Raw genomic sequence first — 23,746 nt, 5'->3', positions numbered from 1 at the left:
ATCTTCTTTGCTTAGGTACGATCTGATAATCTCATAGACGATTGTTAGTGGAGAAGATCTTAGATGACAAACTCATACAAAATATAAAATCCACATTTACTCTTAAACATATAGCCTACCTACTCTATGTACTTCAAGGCTTTAGGGGTATTTTAGTAATCCATACTACTCAGCCAAGCCCACTTCCATCACAGCCATTGCACTCCCCGGAGGCTGCTTCCAGTTCACTAATTGCAGTTTCGGTTCTGCGCTTTCGAACAGCTCCTTCCAGTCTGTTAGATTTCTCTCTTGGCTGTTGAAAGCTTGCGCCATGGAAAGATCTCGCACGCGCAGCATAGCCTCCTGAGTCCGCTCAATCGTGCCGGGAGCAGGTAGGATAATATCCATAATGATAATCCGTGCGCTAAGCTTCTTTCCGTCTCGTAAAGCTATCGCTAGTTGACAGAGGATCTCGCGAGCGCGGGCTGCAGGCCAGTCGTGTAGAATCTTTCGTAGGAGGTACACATCGGGTGAAGACGAACCGGGCTGATGCGGAGGCTGAGGGTCGAAGAAACTATGTGCTTTAAACTGGATGCGGGAAGTAATCGTATCAGGGAGTCCTGATAGTGTTGAAGATAATGCTTCAACGGCCTCAGGGAGGTCCTGGACTGTGAATTTGAATCCGGGATAGGACTTTGCGAGAGCCACGGATACGAATCCGTTTGATCCGCCAACCTATGAGTAGAATTACCATTAGAGATACCCGATTTCGTATTATAAATGGACTTACATCGATGATGTGTGCCTTGGCATCTAACGTAGCCCAGTCAAACCCGTCAAGAACATGTTCCAGTCGCATCCCCTCGCTCAACCCCTGACTTTGCATATATCTGCTGAATAAGTCAACCATACCCGGGACGTCCTTGAGATACTCGAAGAACGGTTTTGTCGTGCCTCCAAATACATTCCACGCCGTCTCATCCAAAGCTTTCGAGTCACCCCACTTCTCCGTCGCCTCGGTCATGGCTTGGGTCGCGGGCTCTCCGTATTTCGTTATGAAAATAGCCCAGTCTCGGAGAAGCGCATCTGTTGCGAAACGTAAGGAGAGCGGGCTATGCGCTATGTGGGTGGGATCCAGCTCGGTGAATAGGCCCGCTGTCATGGCCATCCGTGCGACGGATTGCAGACGGGGGAGAGGCACGGATGCAAGAGCGGCGAGGGATGTGTATGAAACTGGCTTGTAGTCCGTTGGAACATGAGTAAAGATCTCGAAGTGAAGCAGCCAACGGAGACAGGAAAAGGCATTATACTGTATTGAGCGAGCATGATTAGTAAATACTTTAATCAAACTTTATATCGTCAGGTCTGGTGATATAAGAAGCATATTTAGTTCGTACCTGAATTTGATACTGCTCAAGAAGATCCGCGGGCCCTCTAGCTCGCACCTGGATTTCCTGCGTAATTTCGAGCAGCTCCCGGCGGGCTTTCTTGAGCTCTGGGGATTGTCCTTCTAACTGGAATAGAACTTGGGCAGTTGATTCAGGGGTAAGGGTTTCAACTTTCTCAACTTTGCTGACAAGTTGCTGTGTAAGTTCAGACAGAGAACTTGAGGAAGACATTTTGGGCAAGAAGGCTGTTTAGGGACTATCTAGTAATGTAGAAGAGATAAAGTGAATAGGGTTGCACTGCAGTAAGTTGAATAGAACATGACTTCACTTCAACCTCTATATTTATATATAATAGATTTCGTACATACCTGCTTGTACAACAGTATTTTCGGGGAATTCTTCTTCGCTGCTCACCAAAGCTCAGTCATCGCATCCTCCCGGTAATCCTAACCCAACACACATTACTTACCCGCAATGATGATGTAACTCGGGGTTCTTAAATGTGTATTTGTTCATCGGGTAATATATTACACAGGATTTCAAGATATGTGGTTACTCATGAGAATCAGCTCTGAGGGAGCTGAAAAGGGGCTTTATATTTAGAGTTGATGTGCAGGGGTTATTGTTTTTATAGTCGTCATAGGCTATCAGTAGTAAACATAAGCATACCGTCTGATACTTACTCTTAATACAACAGACAAGTTAGAACACTTCATGTTACTGTATCATTTCCACATCAGCATATCCAATCCAAGGTCTTTGGACAATTAAGATATCTACACAAGGTCAAGAGCCCAGACGAGTATCTGTTTTAATGATCTAGTCCCACTTATGGTCATAGTCTTGTACCTTACACTTTTGTGCTCCCACATCACGCTGGGATCTCTACAAAATTGTAAGTTAACTAACGCTAAATGAATCTAGTTAGGATCTTCTAGTATGTCATCATTTTCATGTCAACCATAACATCATCCCTCTTAATTCCTCTTCTGGTGTAATTATCAGCCAATATTCTGAACTATTCTTACAATGTGCAGACAACAACATGGCACTTCCCTATACTTGGCGTACATTTATATAGAGCATCTTATTTGAGAATCAACATAAATAAATTCAGCCAGGGCCATCCTATGTACTATAGCCATGATAAGTCGACAGTTACCTTTAAGTGAAGAGAATAATTTACTTGCGGTCTCAACATTAACAGGTATGTAAGTTGGTCCGATAAGCTGACGTTGGAGTTAACACATGTTGCCAAGGCTTGGGTATTTCTTAATCCGTTGGATATCTAAAGCCCTGGACCAATGAGGTGAGCCGCATGAATAGCGACGACATGGTGTTGGTGAGGATAAATGCGTACTTAAGAGGCGCTACCCGAAGAAGGGGCCAACAAATATTCTTTCACTAGATGTTGTGGTATATCCTATCATATACCCCTTTTTTCTATTGCCTATTGTGACTGAAACGGATCAGTGAAGACATGGATAATCCATAGCTAAATTAGGAACTGTCATTAGTTTGACTTAAGCTTCGGATTTTCTCTAGTAGGCAGCTTATAGAAAGTGATATAATAGGATATAAAGAAGTCGTTAGGTCAGATTTTTGCGCAAATCCACGTGTAGGATTCCCCGAACGGCGTAGTAGCCTCCAGCGATGTCATCCTTCGCAAGATCGCTACTTACATGGAAAAGTGACTACCGGCACCCTAGAATACACATGGAAGTAATAGAAACTTGGTTTAAACCCTGTTGTTTCGTGTTGTTTACGATCTGCTATTATGATGACCCGAGGTTTGTTCTAGCGAACAACGTTAGGGGAAGAGTTTTAGTAGCACATTCCTTTGTAGGCTAAAACTATTTGAATATTGTGAAGAGTTAAGTTGTCCAACCGGTTTGTTTCCCTGAGCGGCTCTCCTCTGTGTGGAACGGGACTGGGACTAGGTCTGTTGTATAACACCAAGAAGGTTAAAATGAAGGTATATGGTATTATATAGATCTTAAATGAGAGTAAGCCGTAAGCAGAACGACTATTAAAAGGCCATGGACCTTAAGATACTAAGATAACAACCTACGACAACGTCTATTAAGTCAACTCTCTTATCACATAGGTCTGTACTTGAGGCTCTCAGATGAACGTTACTGGTAGTAGTAGCTTTTAGATACCTAATTATAAATATAAATGTTAGTCCTCGTGGATGATATGCGAGAATAGGTGCTTATATTTTTATTCCTGACTCTAGTTCCTGAATATCTTTTCCTCCACCAACGCCTTCCATAATATCTGCGCCGATCATCTGACGGAACCATCGGGATCCGAAAAGTCGGAGCCACTGGTTGGTTAAAGGGACGATCGCTGATAGCCAAGTCTTACCTGCCAAGATTGCTAAGCATGGCGAGTATCACGAGGTGGCGCAAAAGCATGGAATCAAGTTCGTTGTTTCACAATCGGCTCTAGTTCCAACTGTAGAAGCTCGAGCTGGGTATACATACTGGAGATGTTCTTTGTTCTAGATGTTTCATTTAAAATCTTATTTATGAGCATGGGTTTACAATGCCGGCTGATTTACTTCATGAAATAGATAATTTTAAAAACTTTCTCTTAACAGTATAATTGGATTTGACAGGAACATAAGTTTGCCTATCGTATACAATACTCATTGCATACTCCCAGTATCGTAATAATTAGTTTAACCTACCTATCATATCTTACAATATCAAGTAGCTGAGTTCTGTAAAAGTGTAATATGCCTGTTACAGGTCTTAGACTGGGTAAGGCTTGAAAGGTGGCAATGCCGTATAATTGTGATTGAAGCATTATACCCACATGATGGGTTCTACAATATTTCCAGCAGAGAAGAAGCAGGTATTTAACTATATAACTATACCAACATACTCGGATCTTTCGTATCTTATTACACGGACGTAGGAGATTCGGGGGGTCAGGTCTAAGTTTCATCTAATGTTAAAAAGGGGTTATAGCACCGAGCTACTCTACTACATCTAGCCTCCTTTAAGATACCCCAATATGATCGTCCCGAGTTGTGTAGAAGCTTACATGCTATCTCGTATCATTTTTGAAAGAGGGCATGACATTATCTGTCAGCGTGACGACATCTATGGCTTATTGACAGACGCCTCAGCGCCATAGATACGACCGCTGTAATTCTCTACTTAGCTTATAGCCACTCATAAACGTAAACGTGATCTTAATAGTAAGAAGGAGAATGGGGCGAAGTCGAATGGATAGGTAGATTTCACCTCGCACGACATGGAAATAAACAAGCCGCCTCCCTAAAGAGATCAGATATGCATGCCTCGTGTATTACAAGTCGCGCTGGCGTTTGATATATCCCGTGATTACGCTTGTTTGTACCGTCTTATGTATAAGTGTATCTCAATATAGGTAGATAGGTGCGTATAGTGTGTAACATATCTGGGCATTATTTATTTGGAATTTTTTCAAATATATTCTGGAAGTTAAGGATATTTACGAACCCCTAGAGTCTCTCCTTACTAGGTAGTATAGACATGTTCCGCTTGCCCCCAACACTCGACGCATCCCCTATCTTCTCTGCTAAGAAGCTTGTAAATACGAATCAGGCTCGTCGTGCCTTTGCCGCCGAACTTGTCTCACACCTAAGACAGCATGGCTTCGCCCGTCTGCGTAACTACGGCGTTGCTCCGCAGACTATTAGGGTGCTGTTCAATTATGTACGCTTACTACCTTCTACTACAAATTATAGGTTAACTATAGGCAATTTCTAACTCCTTTTGATCCCTTTATACAGCATTATCTTTTTTTCAATCTATCTCTTCCTGCTAAACTTAGTGTTCGCCATCCCGGTGGCGAGGCCCCGGAAAGAGGATACTCGTCATGGGCTTATGAAAAGACCGCTATAGTGCGGCCCGATCTTCATGACGCCCCGAACCTAAATGCAGTTTCCTCCTTTCGTTCACGCCAGATCGATGTCTCTACTAGATCTCCTAATGCACAGCTTCTGGACGCCCATGAGAAATTTGCTATTGGCCATCCTAGAGATTTTTCCTTCCCCACGCCTCAGCTTGCCGAAACTCTGCTACCAGGTTTCAATGGCGCAACCCGAGGCGCATATCTGAAGATAATGAAAGCATGCAATATGTTACTCGCCGCGATCGAGCTAGGCCTTAACGTCCCTCTAGGAACCCTCAACCCGCCCGGAACCAGTGGGACTGGGACTGAGCTGAACCTAAATTTCCATCCGGAGGTTGCGCGGGACATGACTGATGGTGGTGATGTGTCCATGCGCCGCATCCGGCCGCACTCAGACCTCGGGGTTATAAGCGCAGTCTTCCAGGATGGCGTCAGTGCGTCAGGGCTTGAGCTTGAGGTGCGCGGATTGAGTGAGGGCCGCTGTGAATTCGCTCCCGTATTCGTGGAGCGGGAAGGTGATGTCGTACTTCTGGTGTCGGACACTCTAGAGCGCTGGACAAATGGACACTTGCGCGCTGCTTTGCATCGTGTCGGTCTACCACCTGAGACCGGGACGTCGCGCATACCGGAACGAAGGTCAGCCATCATGTTCTTCCGGCCGCCGCCGACTGCAGATATAGGTCCTAAGTTGCAATTTGTATCGTCTGATAATCCGGCTCGTTATGAACATATTACTGCTGGAGACTATCTGAGACTCAATAAAAAGAAGCATTATTAGGTTAAGTCTAGGTAGTCAAAGGAATAGGGAGTACTTTAGGTACTTTACCTGGTAGGTAGGTAGGCATAGTAAAAGCCTGTGCACAATATAACCTTTTTAATAGTGACTTCAAAATAAGGCTACTATATGAAGGAATATACGACATTATCACCGTTACGCTTGCGATTACAAGACGATTATGAGAGGTAGTTAATGAGTTTCTCTAACTTAAGCACCTCATGCAAAGTATGTCTTATTTTAAAGTATATTGCCAGTGTAATGCCTATGTCCCACAAAACAGCACATGGGATTCATACTGCTTAAAAGAGTAATTTTCCTCCTTGCCTTTTCTACACTTCGGGAAGATAATCTTTAACAGAGGCATTCTTATGGAGACAGATCACATATATTACTCCAATGCTATTATTAGAGTTCTCGAATGGCTGATTAGCATATATCCCATAGAAAGGGGAGTCTTAGCTATTGAGGATCCCTTTTGAGGTAGGCGCCGTAAAGAGCTTAATCTATTCAACTCTAACAAAAATACATCGTAGTATTCCGTGTATCCTCCGCAGGCTGTGGTATCAATACTTGGAGTCTTACATTTGGGTAACTCGTTGACCATTTTTGGCTTCCCAACGTGGAAGAGTTGAAAAAGCTTCGCACAACTATTTGCCGCATCCAACGTTGGGGGAAAAAACACGAGGCTACCAAATATCAAGATAGACGTTGAAAAGAGGGAAGAGCAAAGGCCGTCCTTGGCATAAATTCCAACCACTTGGACGCTCTTCTATTAAAGGCGAAGAGTACCTAAAACAGCGAAACAAAGCCTTGCAGCGAAACTGCAAGGATATGATGCTCTAACTAGTTCCCTAAAACATCATCTTCAATAAATGTCACCTTTTGGCTTTAGCCTCGTGATATGTACATTTAAAAATTAAAAATAACATGATATTAATAATAGTTATATTAAATTATGTTTAAATTGTTTAAAAAGCGGCAACTTCCGTGTATTGTAGGTGACATCGTGTTACCACTTGCTCATATATGTACAAGCAACTAGATACAAACAGTTGTATTTGGACGCTTGGAGGTACTTTGTCCTTACTTAAGCGGCTTGTGCTTATAGTTGGGTCTTTGTCTGAACTAAGAGTAGCGCTAGCGGGTACAATTCCGTCACCCCCCAATAGTAGTGGTAGTCAGCCATCCCACCACCTACACCTGCCACAGCTCATAATCGGTAGTCACATTTAAGTGATGTTAGGTTTATTGTTAGATACTTAGGTACCTAACCTACCTTGTTGTACTTAAAAGATACTAGGGTACTTACCTGGCTTAGTGGTAGATATTCTTGCTCCCCTCCCCCAAAACGAACTTCCAATACAAACCACGACGAAACTTCCCACCTCTTTCGACCACATCTTCTTCTTCAACACCACCGTCTATTCGCAAGCCCAACGGCACTGAGAAACCCGTCTGTTAAAGACTCGTTCCTTTGATCGAGGCGACCTTCGCGTACTTCATCATGAATCCTCACCAGAAGAACAAGGTTGACGTCAAGGTCAGTTTTCCATTCACACTTACATCCCTCCCCACCACACCCATCTACTCTACTCTACTACTCCTCGTTGGGTTGGATGCCCACTTACTGTACCCAAACCAGGGGGTAGAAGATACGATGGACGGAACTAAGCCTATCATCTCAATATTTGGTTTACTATGGCGAGATTTAAGTCTCACATCTTTGTCTCTACTATACTACCAAACATCTCTATCGTTCCACATGACACCACTGCACATAACCCCACATACAAATACCACCAGCATGGATGCTAACTCCCTCTATCGTAGTCGCTCACCCCTGATGAGCAACGCCTCTTCCGCCTGTACGGCAAGCTGCCGTCGAAATCCGACCACTTCGCCAAGCACTTGAAGGAGCGCAAGTATTTCGACAGCGGAGACTACGCCATGTCGAAGGCAGGCAAGGGCGACAGCGTCGACACAGGCAGCGTCGGCAGCCAGCATCCCGTCCCCGAGAACATCCCCCACCTAACATCGCCCAACGGCCAAAACGCGGCAGCGTCGTCGCTCATCAGCACCACCCCAGCCTACACGCCCACACCGGCCAACAGGTCACCTCCACCGGCAGCCCCATCAAGGAGAGCAGCTTCCTCAACCGCGAGACCAGCGCCGACGAGAACGATGCTGCTGAGAATGGCGAAAAGGTGAACAACGCTAACAATGTTGAGGCTACCGCTACCACTACCACTACCACGGCAAACGGCGATGCTGCCAAAGGTATCCCAATCCGAAGATAGGATGATAGTAAGGCCAGACTGCTACAGGGGCGGGACAACGCAGGATGAGGTGAGACGAGACGATTCTACGGAGAACAGCGGATAAACAGCGTTGGATGCTACCTACCTGAGAAAAGAGGCGCGTTATCTAAAGGGTTTCCACCCTCCTCCTCAGCCCTATCATGCACGACCAAGGGGAGCGCATGTGTACGTTTTTTTTTTTGCCCGTCGTTGTACGACCGAGCAGTTCAATTGCGTTGCGTTGCGTTATGTAGCGCGCGAGGGAGACGAGAAAGGTGCAAAAGGTGCTAGTAGCCGGCTCCCTCTCACGACGATGGGTTACGAGGGCTTTTTAGTTACTTGTTTGATTTTTATCCTCCCGCGGCGTTCGGGGAAACAAACGGTGATTTCGCGTGGTACTGGCAAAGGGAAATTTTCGCAATTGCAAAAAAATGTTACGAATGGAACGACGACTGTGTCATCATTGTCGTCGTCGTCGTTTTCTTCTAGGGTCTATTCCCAAATCCCAAATCGAGAACTTTCGCTAAAATCCCTGGTTTCTTTTCTTTTGTTTTAGTCTCTTGTGTTCCAGGTTGGTTGACTACGCTTGGAACTGCTGCTATTTATTACTCTTACCTGTGAATGTTACATGGGTTAGGCATTGCTCTGGTGTCAGTGTCAGATAGTTGTTTTGATAACGAGGGTTCATATCTCGGAAAATATCAGGTCGTTGTGCCATGTTCCCAACAGTATTCATTTGCCAGGTTGTAGCCTTCCATTGATTTCTGTCTTTCTGTTGGGTATATACTAGAGAGGCTATCACACTTTTCCAGATCCTCTACATACTTGGTAAGTGGAATTCTATCTTCAAAATGCACATGCCTTCTCTGCCAACGCCTTAGCACCCTCGAAGGTCTTGTTTCCTCCAATGAATCCCGACGCGTGTATAAACACACCGCCCGGAACCCCAGACACCTCGTCCAACTGCTCATCGCGCGCGCCCCGCCATGGCTCGGGCAGCGCCTTTCGGCTCTGGAACGAGTCCTTGGTCACAGGTACGGCTTGTATCCGCCACTTGGCGTCGGGGACAGGTTTCTCCGGGTACAGCACGTAGAGAACTTTCTTAGCCGACTCTCCCTCTTCTTCTTCTAGGGTATATAGGTGGTCCTTCCAGGGCACGGCCTGGCCCTCGAGCACCATGACGCGGCCCTCAGGGTCGAATTGTAGTCTCTTCTTGTAAGCATCCTGAACGATGGCGCGCGCGGGCAGCCATGCTCGTGCATAGTAATCGAGATCCCGTGAGAACTCCTCGCCGATACGCGTGCTCGCCGTAAGGAATTTCTCGTCCTCGGCAGCCTGAGCCTCAGTCGGGTCCGAGGGCGTGGGGTCGTTCCAGTTGGGGTTTAGGCGACCGACCATAGCACCGAGCGTGAAACCGCCAGTGCTAAAGGCTTTCTCGATGCCAGCCTCCTCTAGCTTCTTCGAGTCGTACGAAGAGATGCCGTTGTCGTGGGCATCGAGAGCCTCGATAAAGGACTCGTAGAGCTTGTTCCATAAAACACCGACCTCGTCGCTATCCTCGGACTGGCTTAGGTGCTGGGCGATTATGGACTTGCCGAAGTGCATGTACACCAACCCCGCGCTGGATAGTTTAGTTGGTCGGCCGGGGAAAGTCGTGGTGAATGTACGCTGATGGTGGTCGTAACGGTTGCGCGAGGCGTCATATTCACCGCCTACATCGACGACGGTGTGGCATGTTTCTAGTAGAGCTGGGTCGCGCGTACGGACGAGGGAGGAGTCGGCATAGGTAGGAAGTAGCCGTAGCATATAAACAGCGAGGGCCTCATCAGCATGGAAATGGCCGTTGTGGGTGCCGATTTTGACACCGCTACCACAATCCGAGGTTTTCAATCTTTTTGCTGCGTTTTCGCCCATTTTGAATATTTGTCGGAACATACAACTGTATATATTTGGTTAATTAATTATCCCAATTGACTTTTTGTTGTTTGCAAAGGTCAGCCTGTGAATATTTCTAATGATAACTATTGGCTATAAAGATGGGTAAAAGATTGGCTATCGATGGTGGGCTGGTGGGGTCTAGAATTTGACCTTTTTAGGTTTGGTATCGATTAGCTTGTGGTGTGGAATGTTTAATTGATAAGGGGGTGGGTTTAGTTAAATGCTCCATTCGGAGAACTGATGCTTTTATTAGCCCCCAAAAGAAGGAGGAATGGTATGAACGCGTGTTGTTGGAAGGAAAGATGCGCGGTATCAATTTGCAATGTGCCAGACTAGGAGGAAAATGCGATCGCTCTTGTCATAACGGCCATAACACATAACCTCTTTTTTTATGAATGCACCCGCACTTTTTTTTTTTGAATTACTAAATTTTCAATCCGCCAAACATTAACCCCCAACTCTCATTGTCTTCTTGTTTTTAGTCACGTTCGGGAGGCATGGGCCATGTTTGACAATTCCGCCTTGTCGTAATCATTTAGGATAGCCTCTCTCTCCCAACTGAAATTTTATCTCTCATTTACTTCTCTTCGCAATCAATTAAATCGATTAACTCAACCTTTTAAAATTCTTACCATCTCTAATTTAACTCCCTCCCTTTCCTTTTACAATCATCAAATTATCATTTATCGCGTCTCTATCGCGTAAGACGTCTGTTCCCTAGACAGACAATGGAGCGCTCAGTTAAGGCTGAGTTCGACAAAGATGTCGACCATAGCGACCTTCATATGACCGATACCAGGCCGTCATATAAATCCTGGAAAAAGAAGTATCGAAAGATGCGCATCAAGTTTGACCACCAAATGCAGGAGATAGAGACTCTGCATAAATTAGAACAAAAGGCCATGCGAACTGCTAAGCGTTTAGCTATCGAGAACGAGTAAGAACTATCCCTTTCTTCCGCTTTATCTCGAAAAAATAGACACGCGACCACTAACTATGCCTCCAGTCGCCTACTAGACTTGCTATTTGATATCAACGAGTCACCCCAGATCCCTTTCGAGCGACGCATAGACCTTGGTTTGGAAGACGACGATGATGATAGCGACTCAGACGCAACCCAAAAACCTACAAGATCTCTAAGGCGACTAGAGGAGGACGTTCCACATAGATCGTTTGCCGCCACCGTTGAGCAATATCCAGAAATCTTGGATGACTTGGAACCTCGAGATCCCCAGATACACCCTACTTCATTTTTAACAGCCGATGACGTTGACGAGTATCTCCACGAACTCGATACGCGATTGGGCCTAAAGCCAAAGCCCACTCTCGCGCCCAGCGCCATTGGCAAGGAGATCCCAAATCCAGCCGCTAACTTTGCGCTGCGCAATCCGACGAGCGTCTACAACTGGTTACGAAGACATGCACCTAAGACGTTCCTCCAGGACCTTGAGAAGGAAAAGGAGAAGGATAAAGGCAAAGATAAGGATGATGGCCATGATAAGGACGACGACGGTCGGAAGCGCAAAGGCGGCGGGGCCGCACGGAATAAGAGGCAATCAGCTGTCAGCCGTAAGGAAAAAGAGAAGGAAGCTGCCGAGTCCGCGGACTGGGACGATGATGCGGGTTACGATGCGCCGGCGAAGGGAAAGAGGAAAAGAGATGATGATGGCGGTTACCGACCTAAAGGGGGATCGAGCAGGCCTACGAAGAAGCGTAAGAGTAAAGACTTTGGATCTCTTCCAACCAAAGGTTCGCGGAAGTCAACCGCTTAAATTCTTATATTAACTGCTCCATATTACCATGGTCCTACGAGGGGGCTTCTCGGGTGTATTTTTCATAAGTAGTCGCTGGCTACGGGCGCAGGGTTCAAGGGCATTAAAAGGCACGATGATTGAGGTCAATTTGGCATGGAATTGGTACTAGAAGGGTATATAATGTGGTAGTGTTTTGATCAGTCTAACCTCACAATCCTGTGTCTAGGCCTATTAATAAGTTCAAGTGCGTCTTTACAACTGACTTCTAATTTCTAATTTCTCATTCCATATATACCTAATGTAGTGACTGAATCGAGCTTCAAATGACATAAGGGTGTCTACGTAGGAGCTTTGGTTTGTATCGACTTGATTGGTTCCCGCTCTTTCAGTTTAGTGGGATTTTCTCAATTGGTATAAAATCAGGGCTTAAGGTTGCTTTTGTTTGGGCTTCCCTCTTGGGAGCCAATAAATTCATACAATTAAGTCGAACGGGTCAGCAGATACATACATCGTAAGTTCATAATTTTTTATAAGTTGTTTTTACCTAAGTGGTTGGTAAAAATCACAATAACAGGATTAGTACTAAGACTCCCTCTTATACCTAGTAATTAATTAGGCGTATTGTATAACTACCTACTAACCTAAGCTTTTGGGTCTCATTGCAGCCATATTACATATACCTGATACGCAAACAAAACACAACAATAGACACCGAGATCCAGGGAAATCTCGGAATATATATGTAAAAAGGTGTCCTCCTTTTCCACATAGTTACCCACATTATAAGCAGCCCAGCCACCCACTTGCCCACCCACGTACGCACGTACACACACGCGCGCGCACGCAGCAGCAGCAAGTCCCAGCCCACCAGCACCAGCACCAGCAGCACCAAGATGCCGGAACGCAAGACATACGTAGTGGAGCACCTGGACGCGGAGCTGGGGCCGTGGTCGGAGCTGGAGTACGCGGCGATCGCGGAGGAGACGCAGCGGGTGCAGGGCACGTTTATGCTGTCGTCGCTGCCGCGCGGGTTCAAGGTCCCGTATAAGCTGACCGGGTTCCCGTCCTTCATCGCCGAGGGCCGGAGCGTCGAGGAGATTTACACGGACGAGGAGGAGAGGGACAGGGTGTGTCTGCTCGATCCGCAGGCCGACAAGGACTTGAGCCCGGATGATAAGAGGGATTTCGATGTGTTTTTGTTCGGGGGCATTCTGGGCGATGATCCGCCGAGAGGTATGTGGATGGGCTTTCTTGTGGGAGGGCGGAGGACGGGTGAAAAGAGGATGGCGGAATGGTGATGAACGTCACGTTGCTAATATGGTGAATAGATCGCACGTCCGAGCTACGTAAGAAGGGATATCAGGGTCGCCGGTTAGGTCCTGTGCAGATGACGACGGATACGGCGGTGCGGGTGACGCGGATGGTGATCGAGGAGCAGTGTAAGTTTATTTTCCCCATTAGTATCCCCCATCTCAACCTCTTTTCATCGCCAACTACCCGCGAACGAGTGTAAGTATCACGGACTCAGAGCTGACGAGAAAAACAGTCACGTTGAACAAGATACCCTACCTCGACTACCCCGAGCTCAAGTTCACCGAGCACGAGAGCACAGAGATGCCGTTCCGCTACGTGAAGGGCAAAGACGGAAAGCCGATCATGCCTCAGGTGGGTCACGATTTCCGCAACTGTCTCATTTTCCACATATATATTTCCCCCCCCTTCAATCCCACAGTCTTCACCGCTGTTTTGGTCTTTGGCTTCTACATACGTAGCTGGAGGTAATGTATGGCTTATCTGATAACAACTTGGTAGGGAATGATAGATCTTATCAAGAAGGATGCCGACAAGAGTATCAACGATCTATTCTAGAATTAATTCCAGGATGAATTCTAGATTGTAAACTGTAACAAGTACTGGGACGGAATTGGGCAACGCGTAATTGAAACGGGTTGGCTGGGTAACCTGATCAATAAAATTACTGGTCTAAAACGCCATGGCTGGTTGATGGGGTTTGAGGATCATCGAGTAGGTTGTCTGTGACTGGGTACTATATCATGAGCTGAAAAGTGCGATCGCGCATACATGTATATTTACCCCGAGGAATAAGTACTCCACAGGAAGCAGACAAGAATACTTAAGAATAGGCAAATTAAAGCACAAAGATTGATTCCCATTGTAGAGGGCTCTTGACTAAACCTTGAAGTGTTATGGTAAGAGCTGATATAACTTAGTACGATACTCCGATCGGCATGCTTGAAAGAATCCTTAGATTTCATCCATGTCCACGTCCTCATTCTCATCGCCCTCTCCTCCAGATCCATAATACTCGACCCTATCCATCTCTTCATCATCTCCATTCTCATCTATCACCTCATTCTCATCTCCCTGCTCCCCTTCTTCCAATTCATCCCAATGATGCGGTGTAGGCGTAGAAACCATAGTATCAGCAACGCTTGGCGAAGGTGAAGTTGCAGTTGCAGTTGCAGCTGACCCCTCGCGAATCGATAGCGTTCTTAGAATACCAGCGTCCCTCACCCTCATTCTCCTCGGGCCCCTAGTATGAGGAAGATTAAATTTGCCTCGGTGGCCTTGCTTGAGTTTCCTGCTTCGGTTGTGCTGGGCTCTCACTTCCATGCTCTTAGCAATTACAGTGACTTCGTCCGTCTCACCCAACTTTTTCTTGAGCGCGATGAGCTTCTCGAGAAAATTGCCCTGGGCGACTCTCTCTTGACCCGCCCACTTTTCGGCGGGAGGGACGGCAGGTTGAGAGGTTTGCCGCTCTTTGGACGCAATCGCATCGCGCTGTCGTTTTAGAGTGGTGTCCTTGGGCTTAAGCTGTTTCTCCTTGACGTTGATTCTTGCGCAGCTAGCGGCCAAGAGATCCACATCATGATCCAGCTGTCGGAGAGCCGGAAGAGGGTTATCGTTGTCACGTTTTACCATAAGGAGTTCGGTACCGACGTTCTGGTTCCATTGGCCTGAATAAACACGTCCTTTATACGAAATAATCGGATTAGTAGTTTCGAGGTCCAAGATCTGAACTTCATGGTCATCTCCATCGTCAGCAATTTGAGACTCTTTCGGCTTTGAATTTCGAGATAGATCTCTCTCATCGTCGCTATTATCGATACCGTTACTCGGACTCATCCGCCTGTTCAAGTATAATTTCGCCCTTTCAGCTTTCTCGCCACCTCGATAGCCCGGCCTGTTAACAACACTGGCATCACGGCTAGTGAAGTCTGCTTGAGAAAGATCTAGAGTGACATAGAAACTCTTATATAAGTTAGTCGCTAATCTAAATGCTTATAGTAGGTTACTTACCTCAGTTTCAGTTTGGGAATATTCATATTCCCATTCAGATTCATCCTCCTCGGCGGGTAGTTGGCTGTGCCAGGTCGCGGGAGCTCCGTAGGTAACGCGAGGACCAGCCTCACTTATACCGTTCCTAGCCATCGGATATCTGTAAGACGGAATTATGACGGCTTAAGGATATGCAGAAACGCATTTGAGATGTCGAATTATCATGTAACACAGAAGTGAAATTCAACTTTGCAATTGTAATTTTTAATTATCTGGTAAGGCTATCTTCGAAAGAACCTAAGTTGTACCTTCATAGCTCGAATCCTTTAAGTGGAATGTCATGAAGTTTAGAAATGAGGTGCTTGCCATTTCTAGCGGTAGCTTAGGCGGTCAACACTGGCATTATGCGCTAAGTTTCCTAGCTAGGTAATTCTTGGAGGGGTCATTTCAAGCGCAATCGCTCCCGTCCTAGCTGCCCCTCCTGCCCCTCATCCGTGCTGAAAATTCCCATTGTAGCTGCCTTTGACTCACCCGTCAAACTCCCTTTAGCTCTCGCGTAGATAAACTTCGAGGTCCGCTAGGTTATCGCTAATTTACAGCTACTTCACTATAAACTATAGTTAACGTAGGTACCTAAATCCAACTTCCCCTACCTAACCTCCCCAAACATTGCAAATTTTTCGTGCTCTCGGGTCCCTTACACTTACACGCCACTGCCGATCTCGCCCGCTATGCCTACAGTTCACTTGCTCGACTATGTCGCGGGCAATGTACGATCTCTTGTAAACGCCATCGAAAAGTGCGGATACAGCGTTGAATGGGTCCGTAGCCCGGATGAGGTCGCGCGTGCAGAAAAGTTGATTCTGCCCGGAGTTGGCCACTTCGGCCACTGTACAAGTCAGTTAGCATCTGCCGGATACTTACCTGCCGTTCGCGCGCATATCGAAGCCGGCAAGCCATTTATAGGGATCTGCGTCGGGCTTCAAGCGCTGTTTGAAGGTTCAGTTGAGGACCCTGCCCATCCGGGTCTAGGTATAATAAAGGGTTCTCTGGATCGGTTCGATGATACCCAAAAATCCGTTCCGCATATCGGCTGGAATAGCGCCAATGCCGGCGGCAAGAGTTTATACGATCTGAGCCCGCAAAGCAAGTACTACTATGTCCACTCATATAAGTACCCGTACGTTAAAGGCGACCTAGAGAGCCAAGGCTGGACCGTTGCGACAGGAGAGTACGGCGGAGAGGTATTTGTGGGCGCCGTAGCGAAGGCGAATGTACTGGCGACGCAGTTCCACCCGGAGAAGAGCGGCGTTGCGGGACTCAGAGTGCTAAAAGCATTCCTGACAGGCGAAGGTGCAAAGACACTAGGCCAAGACGTAACCGGACCAGCACCAACAGGTGGCCTAACAAAGCGAGTCATCGCATGTCTTGACGTACGAACAAACGACCAAGGAGACCTCGTCGTAACGAAGGGCGACCAATACGACGTGCGCGAAAAGACCGACAACCGCGACGTGCGCAACCTTGGCAAACCAGTCGAGATGGCCAAGAAGTACTACGAGCAAGGCGCGGACGAAGTCACCTTCCTCAACATCACCAGCTTCCGGGACTGTCCGCTAGCCGACCTGCCTATGCTCGAGATTTTACGGCGCACCTCGGAGACAGTCTTCGTCCCGCTGACCGTTGGCGGCGGTATCCGCGACACGGTTGATACAGATGGGACCAAGGTCAGCGCGCTTGAGATCGCGACCATGTACTTCAAGAGCGGCGCGGACAAGGTCTCCATTGGATCTGATGCCGTGCTTGCTGCTGAGGAGTACCTTGCCGTTGGGCGCAAGCTCTTCGGTAACACGGCCATTGAGCAGATATCCAAGGCGTACGGAAACCAAGCCGTTGTAGTCAGCGTCGATCCTAAGCGCGTCTACGTGCCTAAGGTCGATGCCACGCGCCACGCCACTATCCGCACTAACTTCCGGGTCCCCGAGGCGAGGAATATTGTTGGTACGCCTGCACGATCAAGGGTGGCCGCGAGACCCGGGATTTAGACGTCGTCGAGCTAGTACGTGCCGTAGAGGCCATGGGTACCGGCGAGATCCTGCTTAACTGCATTGATCGCGACGGTACCAACTCTGGTTTTGACCTCGAGTTGATTAACCAAGTCAAGGCCTCTGTACGCATTCCCGTCATCGCGTCCAGCGGCGCCGGCAACCCATCCCACTTCCAGGAAGTATTCGAGAAGACGCGGACGGATGCTGCGTTGGGAGCAGGTATGTTCCACAGGGGAGAGTACACTGTCAAGCAAGTCAAGGATTACCTATCAGAAAAGGGGTTGGAAGTGAGACAGTTCGAAGGGGAATTATGAAATCTGGGGTCGAGGGTGGTAATGGGTCTGGCGCATTTATCGCATTACGGCATTTAGTAGATAGGCGTTACGGGTTTAGAATATGGAAGTGGAAAGTTAGAAGCTCGTTGTCTATTGATAGTAATTTGTTACTATACCATTGCCTTCGCATTACTGATCCATTTTCAATCTCGGTCCTCTAAGCCGATGCGACGCCTATGGTATGAATGCAGCAGATGTAATAGAAACGACCCATACGCCACAGCTAGTAGAGGTGTAAATACGCCTTCCAAGAACTCCAACAAAAAAAGAAAACAACCTTTACCTTAAAGATAGGTGTTTAGACGCCGAAGAACCCCGAGCTACTTCGTAAAATCGAAATAGGTTGAACGATCGTTAGAGTCCAGAATATCACATCTAGACTTCCATACCCATGAATAACCATTTGTCGCTGATGATATCGATGTCTTTGGCCCAATGGTCCAAGGTGGTCATTTCGAAACCGACCCACTGAAGACTCTTCATCAATGCCTTCGCATATTCATGAGGCATCGAACGGTCTACACAGATCACGACATGTGAGCATTCGATTGGACCATCGGCTAACTCAATCAAAGCAATGAGTCTGCAATAGTGTCAGCATGGCTCCGAATGATATGATGGAAAGGAAATAACATACGCTTGTTTAAGATCGCGGCCTACGAGCCCGCTATCAAAGAATGCAAACAAAGATTTCTCGTCGCCATCTTCTGTGATAAAGGCTCGGAAGCTAGCACCTCCAGCATAATCCCAAAATTCCATCCATCCGTTCACATAGACTCCAAGTTTGGTATCGACGTTGCAGAAGGACGACTGACTCATAGGATAGTCGTCAGGTGGTGTAAGCGCGTAATTAACACCAGTCAGGCAGGAGCCATTACCGGCCACATTCCACTCACCCTGGAACACGGCTTTCATAGTCTCGCAAAAGAATCTCTCACATTCTTCCCTGATCTGAAGTGTTGCCCCCCTCGGCGGCTACGGCTAATCGGTGCGTTGCGGCTGCGCTTCTTGTTCTTGGGCTGAAGAGCGAGCTCGTTAGACGTCGTGATGGCCGCGAGGGGGGGACTTGACGGAGGAGATGGTAGACCTGAGATAGGGACCTCAGGAATACCACTCGGCCCCTGTTGGAAAATATTGGTTAGTACATAAGTGTAGATTGATATATGTAGATTGGTATAGGTAAGTTTGGGGGTTTAGTTAAGAGGATAAAGACCTACCTGCAGCCCCGGTAGTGCAGTAGTGAAGTCCCTTTAGGGACGCAGCGGGGTCGACGACGTAGCAACTGGCGAGGACATTGACCTCACGGGCCACGGCCTCGCCGTTACTACTACTACAGTTATTTTTATTGTTTTTCATTGGCGCCATTGCTAATAATGGAATCCAGGTTTATCGTAGAAATGGAGTTGACTGGTCGAAATGATGAATCGAGGACTTTGGGAGACTCCGGAAAGCTTAAGCGTAATTGATGGATGTGCGCTGTCGAAAGAATTTTCTGTCCGTGACAATCAAGTTTAGATTATGATTTGGCTGTTGAGTCAATTGAATTGCTGTTGAGTCGCTTGGATTTGACTGTCTGTGTATGGTTGAGTTGAAGTTTGTAGGTTTAACTTTTTGAAAATTGTAAGGCGGGCGGACGAGGCGGCAACTCGCAGGTCAAATATATTCGAAAGAAGACAACAGCGGTCAATGTGGGCACTTGCATTTGCCAAAGAGCGGGCTAGCGGCTTCAAGATTCTGGAAGCGGCTAGAGTCTTACAACTGGACCAATAAATTTGCTGGATTGTAGCCGTGCCACCCCGCATGTCCATCACGTGCTAATATGCCATCGGTTGAACCAATAAGCTGGGAGCGTGGTGATTGGTAGCCGATTGTTGTGCAGCTTGGCAACTCCATTCCACCAAACTTCTCAGAAAGCCGCAGAGCCGATCAGCCCACCGGGAGCCATGTTTTATCTTCGACATATAAATCAAAACATGCGATTGTTATGAATATCTATTTGATCTGATAATCGGAATGTGTTAGTGTCCTTGGTTTGAGCCTACATTTATACGATATATTGGTAATATTAACAACTTTTAGTATAAGAACATTGTGACCTAATCTCTTTTACTTGTATTAGGCAAGGGAGCTACTTCGTGTACTAAATCTGATAATCAGATAACCAAATAACAAGATAACCCGCCAAATATCCTCTTGATACGCCCATAACCTATTAAATTATCTTAAATAATTTAGAGATCTAACACAACCATATATTAACTAGCCCGCGCCCTTTTTTCTCTTCTCTTCTACTTTTACTCCAGCTTTTTACTATCGTACTACGAAGATAGCTACTCCGCGCTCGGCATTCGGTTGACTCACTCATATCGCAATTTAGCTCTACTGACTCGCATGGCGGCGACTTTGCTCCGCATACTCGGCTTTGAGCTTACATCGTCGGTGGCTATAATGTAGTACATGTGGTAGCATAAGACGGATGCTACACTTGGCGATGGCGAGGTAGTTATGTATTCGCGAATCAGCATATAGAGAAGTTAGGTCATCTTTTTTTTGTTTTGTTTTTTTTGCCAAAGCCTACCTTAGGTACACATGCAGCACTTAATAATTGACTGTGATCAAATACAGTCAGAATTGCCTGGTGCATATTACGTTCAAAAGATCTGACTAGCGAATTAGGTCCTGGTAGGCGCGGTTTAAATATATGCTAAAATAGGCCTAAAATATAAAGATGGCATATCAAGTACATACCTATAGATGTATTTATGCTGTATCATAGGAGCTACCTAAGCTTCATTAGGTAATATTATAATATGACACCATCTACATATTAAACTTAGCAAGCTGCCCAGGCCTATTCCTTTTATAGCCGTAGTAGGAGTCATGCAAGTGTCACCTCAAAAACAGTAGCCCGCTCTATCCGCTCTCTTAGCCTTGTCGGGTAAGCGATAATGGGCTATAAATGGACGATAACGGGCGATAAAGCTTAGGGGGGGCATCTCCGATAAGGGAGCGTGTGAGTGCACCTTTTCCTCAGAATGATGCGATGATGTGATGTACACGGGATCAACTTTAAATGGTAGTCCTGGTAATTATGTACCAAGTCTATGTCATTTACAGCATTCATGGATGAAGCCTGACATGGATATCACCCGCATATTCCGGGAGTGTAAGAAGCTCTTTTAAGATGTAGCATGTCTGCCCAACCATCCAGGGCATGGAACCATTCTTTGTTGTCCATTGCTTATTGCTCATTGCTCTTCTGCTTCATGCATGCGGGGCTAAGCTGTCGTTACACTCCAACGTCAATCATAACCTCGACTTTTCTATCTAGGAGGACTGAGCTGGTCTCCTTTGACAGTTCAATTTAAATTATTCAAGTCGGGCACTTGAAATTCACCCATCTCCCTAACGGAGCATGATTCATATTCATTATATCGAAAGATATATATCATAGGCTAATTTACAACTCTGGTAACATGTATTCCATAATGTTTAGCGAGGCGCTTCCGTCCCCGCCTCCTCTACCTGCGCCGGTTCGACAGGAGGCCGAGGGACTTAAGTTTCCCGTTTACCTACTTCCTAGTCTCTCTATGCCATTTCGCCGAAGACGACAGAGCTCGCATTCGAGTCACGGAAGCCCATCAGCCGATACTCCGCCGTCTTTGAGTTCGTCTCCTACGGATTCGATATCAAGTCCTACGAGGCGGCTATCGATACCTTCATTCACTTTACCCACCAACCTTTTTACCAACTTTAGATCTAAAGGGAGCCAACCATCCCTGGCACCCTTAGAAGCGTCTATTACACGAACACAACCTAACACCATTAGGTGCTCTACATGTGCTTCCGATTTTGCATTTGCCTCGCAAATTGTTAGTAAGGGATTCACAGGCCGTTACGGCCGTGCATTTCTAGTTTCAGCCCAGGACCAACCGCTACGTAGAGGCATGAAGGCCGGGGACCTTACTAACATCAAGATTGGCAAATCAGAAACTCGTCTCTTAGTTACTGGGTCGCATGTGGTCGCAGATATCTCCTGTACCGTTTGTCACGCCAAGGTGGGCTGGAAATACATAGACGCGAAGGAAGAGTCACAGAAATACAAGATCGGGAAGTACATACTCGAGACTCAAAGAGTTGTCGTATACCGAAACTGGGAAGACACCAAAGTTGGCGATATTCACGAATTTGAAACCGACCAGGAAAACGTGCCAACGGATGATGATGCAGAGCCCGTCATCTTCGATTCAGACGATGAGGATGAATGTGAAGATATCTTTATGGGGACATGGAATGCTAATGTGGTTGCAAAGAGGCGAAGCCGGAAGGTCAATCGGCGCCCGAAGAAGAATGATGGTTGAACTAACAACCACAAGCGTTGCATGGAGTTTCGTAACGGTAATACCCCAGAACGGATTTTTTTTGATGGGCGTAGCGCTCCAACACCCTCTTTTAAGAGGAGTTTACGGGCTCTTCGTAAATACGGAATAGGGCGAATGTGGGCGTTTTTCATTTTATCACGTTGCATGCAGCATTTTCATTAATATTGATACCCTCACTACAATAGGTTTAGGATGCGATTGTTTTCGATCACGAGCTTCTGATTATAATGTATTAGTACTAAATAATCAAACAAGATATAACGGTCGAGTTTTTATTAAGAAGCCAATCATCACGTTGCTGTAAACAAGAGCTATTGGATAACTAGTCGTTATTGTTGATTTGGCGTAGGTGTTGGTGCTGGTGCGGGTATAGGTTTTTGACCAGCTGATAACTCCAGCGTGACCTAAAACCTAGGTTAATATCTCACCCTATATGGAGTTGGAAGCATGGAGGAATTCAAGACATACAGGGCCATCGTTCACCAAGGCAACTTCCATCATGGCCTGAAACACTCCGTTCTTTACTTTATCAGCTGCGTAGCCTTGTTGGACTTTTTCGAAAAAGTAGTCGTAAAGCCTTTTGGCCTCCTCCCCTCCCATTGCTCCATGGAAGTCGGGCTTATTGCCCTTCTTAGTAGAGGCAAGTAGGGTAAATTGGGACACTTGAAAGGTCCTTGTTAGGTGATAATAATTCATTTTTACCAAAAACACTTAGAACTCACCGCATAGGACCTCACCGCTGATATCCATCACACTCTTTTTCCACTAATAAGTCTTTGTTAGACATGACCATGGGATACACGCGTATGAGACATAGGAGAAATAAAGAATGGGGCATAAATATGTCATCATACTCTCCCCCCCGCATTGTCGTCCCACAGCTTCAGCTTTAATACCTTAGCTGCTAGGGAATCTGCTTCTTTCTCTGTATCACCTGGAGCCACTGCGGCAAAGACTAGAACTCCTTTTCCGATAGACGATACGACCTCCTTTTCTACCGTCACGGAAGCAAACAGGACGCGCTGTAGGATAGCTGCAAGTATTATGAATAATTAATAATGGGTTAGGGTAAATGCTTGAATTTAAAGTACTAACCTTTCATCTTAAACGATATGAATATTGCTCAAAAGAAATCACTCCAAATATACTAATACGAATGATTTATATTAAAGAGTATAAGATGTATAATGTATTTGCAAAGTATTTTAGAGGTGTTGATAGGTATTATCTTTAATCTTCAATTATACGGCAAGGTCTGGGTAAAATGCTAGTGTTACTAATTGTTAGAACTAAGCTGTCATTTGATTGCCAGCTGACACGTTAAGCTCGCTTTGCGCATTGAAACGGCAAATGTCAAAATAAAAGCCAAAGTTAAAAAATTAGTTAGATACCTTAATCAAAACATAAATGCACGTTGGAGAAAGCAACTGTATATTTAGCAATTACCTATAAAAATAGATAAAAATTTGAGCAATATTACGCATGGGTAATATCTTACCGAGCCTCAACATTAATACCGATATAAAGGTACCTACGTAATAGAGGTACGTAGTAGTACCTGTTAGGTACACCTATTAAATGTGAGGCAGATAATAGCCAGAGTACCTAATTACCTGTAACTTTACCCTGATAACGTTG

At 46.2% G+C, this 23,746-nt stretch overlaps 10 protein-coding genes across 14 annotated transcripts; 5 read left to right on the top strand and 5 right to left on the bottom strand.

Annotated features, from left to right (window-relative positions):
• Nucleotides 1–165: 165 nt before the first annotated feature.
• On the bottom strand, nucleotides 166–1,598 carry GL218_05806 (6-hydroxytryprostatin B O-methyltransferase; the record flags this gene model as incomplete). The annotated part of the gene is made up of 3 exons (XM_033582497.1): nucleotides 166–714; nucleotides 770–1,288; nucleotides 1,377–1,598. 3 exons carry the CDS (start codon nucleotides 1,596–1,598, stop codon nucleotides 166–168), a joined length of 1,290 nt encoding a protein of 429 aa, XP_033434638.1.
• Nucleotides 1,599–4,894: 3,296 nt separating this feature from the next.
• On the top strand, nucleotides 4,895–6,054 carry GL218_05805 (uncharacterized protein; the record flags this gene model as incomplete). The annotated part of the gene is made up of 2 exons (XM_033582496.1): nucleotides 4,895–5,077; nucleotides 5,155–6,054. 2 exons carry the CDS (start codon nucleotides 4,895–4,897, stop codon nucleotides 6,052–6,054), a joined length of 1,083 nt encoding a protein of 360 aa, XP_033434639.1.
• A 1,504-nt stretch (nucleotides 6,055–7,558) lies between these two features.
• On the top strand, nucleotides 7,559–8,262 carry GL218_05804 (uncharacterized protein; the record flags this gene model as incomplete). Its single annotated transcript, XM_033582495.1, has 2 exons — nucleotides 7,559–7,594; nucleotides 7,885–8,262. 2 exons carry the CDS (start codon nucleotides 7,559–7,561, stop codon nucleotides 8,260–8,262), a joined length of 414 nt encoding a protein of 137 aa, XP_033434640.1.
• Nucleotides 8,263–9,197: 935 nt separating this feature from the next.
• GL218_05803 (UPF0160 protein MYG1, mitochondrial) lies at nucleotides 9,198–10,265 on the bottom strand (the record flags this gene model as incomplete). Its single annotated transcript, XM_033582494.1, has 1 exon — nucleotides 9,198–10,265. One exon carries the CDS (start codon nucleotides 10,263–10,265, stop codon nucleotides 9,198–9,200), a length of 1,068 nt encoding a protein of 355 aa, XP_033434641.1.
• Nucleotides 10,266–11,017: 752 nt separating this feature from the next.
• GL218_05802 lies at nucleotides 11,018–13,912 on the top strand (the record flags this gene model as incomplete). 3 transcript variants are annotated; one of them, XM_033582491.1, is made up of 6 exons in its annotated part: nucleotides 11,018–11,226; nucleotides 11,296–12,038; nucleotides 12,839–13,276; nucleotides 13,372–13,482; nucleotides 13,590–13,708; nucleotides 13,856–13,912. In XM_033582491.1, 6 exons carry the CDS (start codon nucleotides 11,018–11,020, stop codon nucleotides 13,910–13,912), a joined length of 1,677 nt encoding a protein of 558 aa, XP_033434642.1. The 3 variants fall into 3 exon arrangements, with proteins under 3 accessions (XP_033434642.1, XP_033434644.1, XP_033434643.1); XM_033582493.1 differs by lacking the exons at nucleotides 11,018–11,226; nucleotides 11,296–12,038 and having other exon boundaries at nucleotides 12,937–13,276; XM_033582492.1 differs by lacking the exons at nucleotides 12,839–13,276; nucleotides 13,372–13,482; nucleotides 13,590–13,708; nucleotides 13,856–13,912 and having other exon boundaries at nucleotides 11,296–12,061.
• A 396-nt stretch (nucleotides 13,913–14,308) lies between these two features.
• Nucleotides 14,309–15,496, bottom strand: GL218_05801 (uncharacterized protein; the record flags this gene model as incomplete). The annotated part of the gene is made up of 2 exons (XM_033582490.1): nucleotides 14,309–15,316; nucleotides 15,365–15,496. The coding sequence occupies 2 exons, from the start codon at nucleotides 15,494–15,496 to the stop codon at nucleotides 14,309–14,311; spliced, it is 1,140 nt and encodes a 379-aa protein (XP_033434645.1).
• A 578-nt stretch (nucleotides 15,497–16,074) lies between these two features.
• Nucleotides 16,075–17,705, top strand: GL218_05800 (Imidazole glycerol phosphate synthase hisHF; the record flags this gene model as incomplete). The annotated part of the gene is made up of 2 exons (XM_033582489.1): nucleotides 16,075–17,344; nucleotides 17,404–17,705. The coding sequence occupies 2 exons, from the start codon at nucleotides 16,075–16,077 to the stop codon at nucleotides 17,703–17,705; spliced, it is 1,572 nt and encodes a 523-aa protein (XP_033434646.1).
• Nucleotides 17,706–18,101: 396 nt separating this feature from the next.
• On the bottom strand, nucleotides 18,102–19,091 carry GL218_05799 (ornithine decarboxylase antizyme; the record flags this gene model as incomplete). Its single annotated transcript, XM_033582488.1, has 3 exons — nucleotides 18,102–18,309; nucleotides 18,364–18,634; nucleotides 18,944–19,091. 3 exons carry the CDS (start codon nucleotides 19,089–19,091, stop codon nucleotides 18,102–18,104), a joined length of 627 nt encoding a protein of 208 aa, XP_033434635.1.
• A 2,111-nt stretch (nucleotides 19,092–21,202) lies between these two features.
• On the top strand, nucleotides 21,203–22,087 carry GL218_05798 (uncharacterized protein; the record flags this gene model as incomplete). The annotated part of the gene is made up of 1 exon (XM_033582487.1): nucleotides 21,203–22,087. The coding sequence occupies one exon, from the start codon at nucleotides 21,203–21,205 to the stop codon at nucleotides 22,085–22,087; it is 885 nt and encodes a 294-aa protein (XP_033434636.1).
• Nucleotides 22,088–22,437: 350 nt separating this feature from the next.
• Nucleotides 22,438–23,210, bottom strand: GL218_05797 (the record flags this gene model as incomplete). Of its 3 annotated transcripts, none has more annotated exons than XM_033582484.1 (5): nucleotides 22,438–22,512; nucleotides 22,577–22,770; nucleotides 22,831–22,873; nucleotides 22,963–23,141; nucleotides 23,204–23,210. In XM_033582484.1, the coding sequence occupies 5 exons, from the start codon at nucleotides 23,208–23,210 to the stop codon at nucleotides 22,438–22,440; spliced, it is 498 nt and encodes a 165-aa protein (XP_033434310.1). The 3 variants fall into 3 exon arrangements, with proteins under 3 accessions (XP_033434310.1, XP_033434311.1, XP_033434312.1); XM_033582486.1 differs by having other exon boundaries at nucleotides 23,005–23,141; XM_033582485.1 differs by lacking the exon at nucleotides 22,438–22,512 and having other exon boundaries at nucleotides 22,538–22,770.
• Nucleotides 23,211–23,746: the final 536 nt, after the last annotated feature.

Source organism: Daldinia childiae (assembly GCF_008694065.1).
Source record: "Daldinia childiae strain JS-1345 chromosome Unknown Scaffold5, whole genome shotgun sequence".
NCBI lineage: Eukaryota > Fungi > Ascomycota > Sordariomycetes > Xylariales > Hypoxylaceae > Daldinia > Daldinia childiae.
The sequence above is the reverse complement of the archived record's forward strand: the minus strand, read 5'-3'. Positions and strand labels throughout refer to the sequence as shown.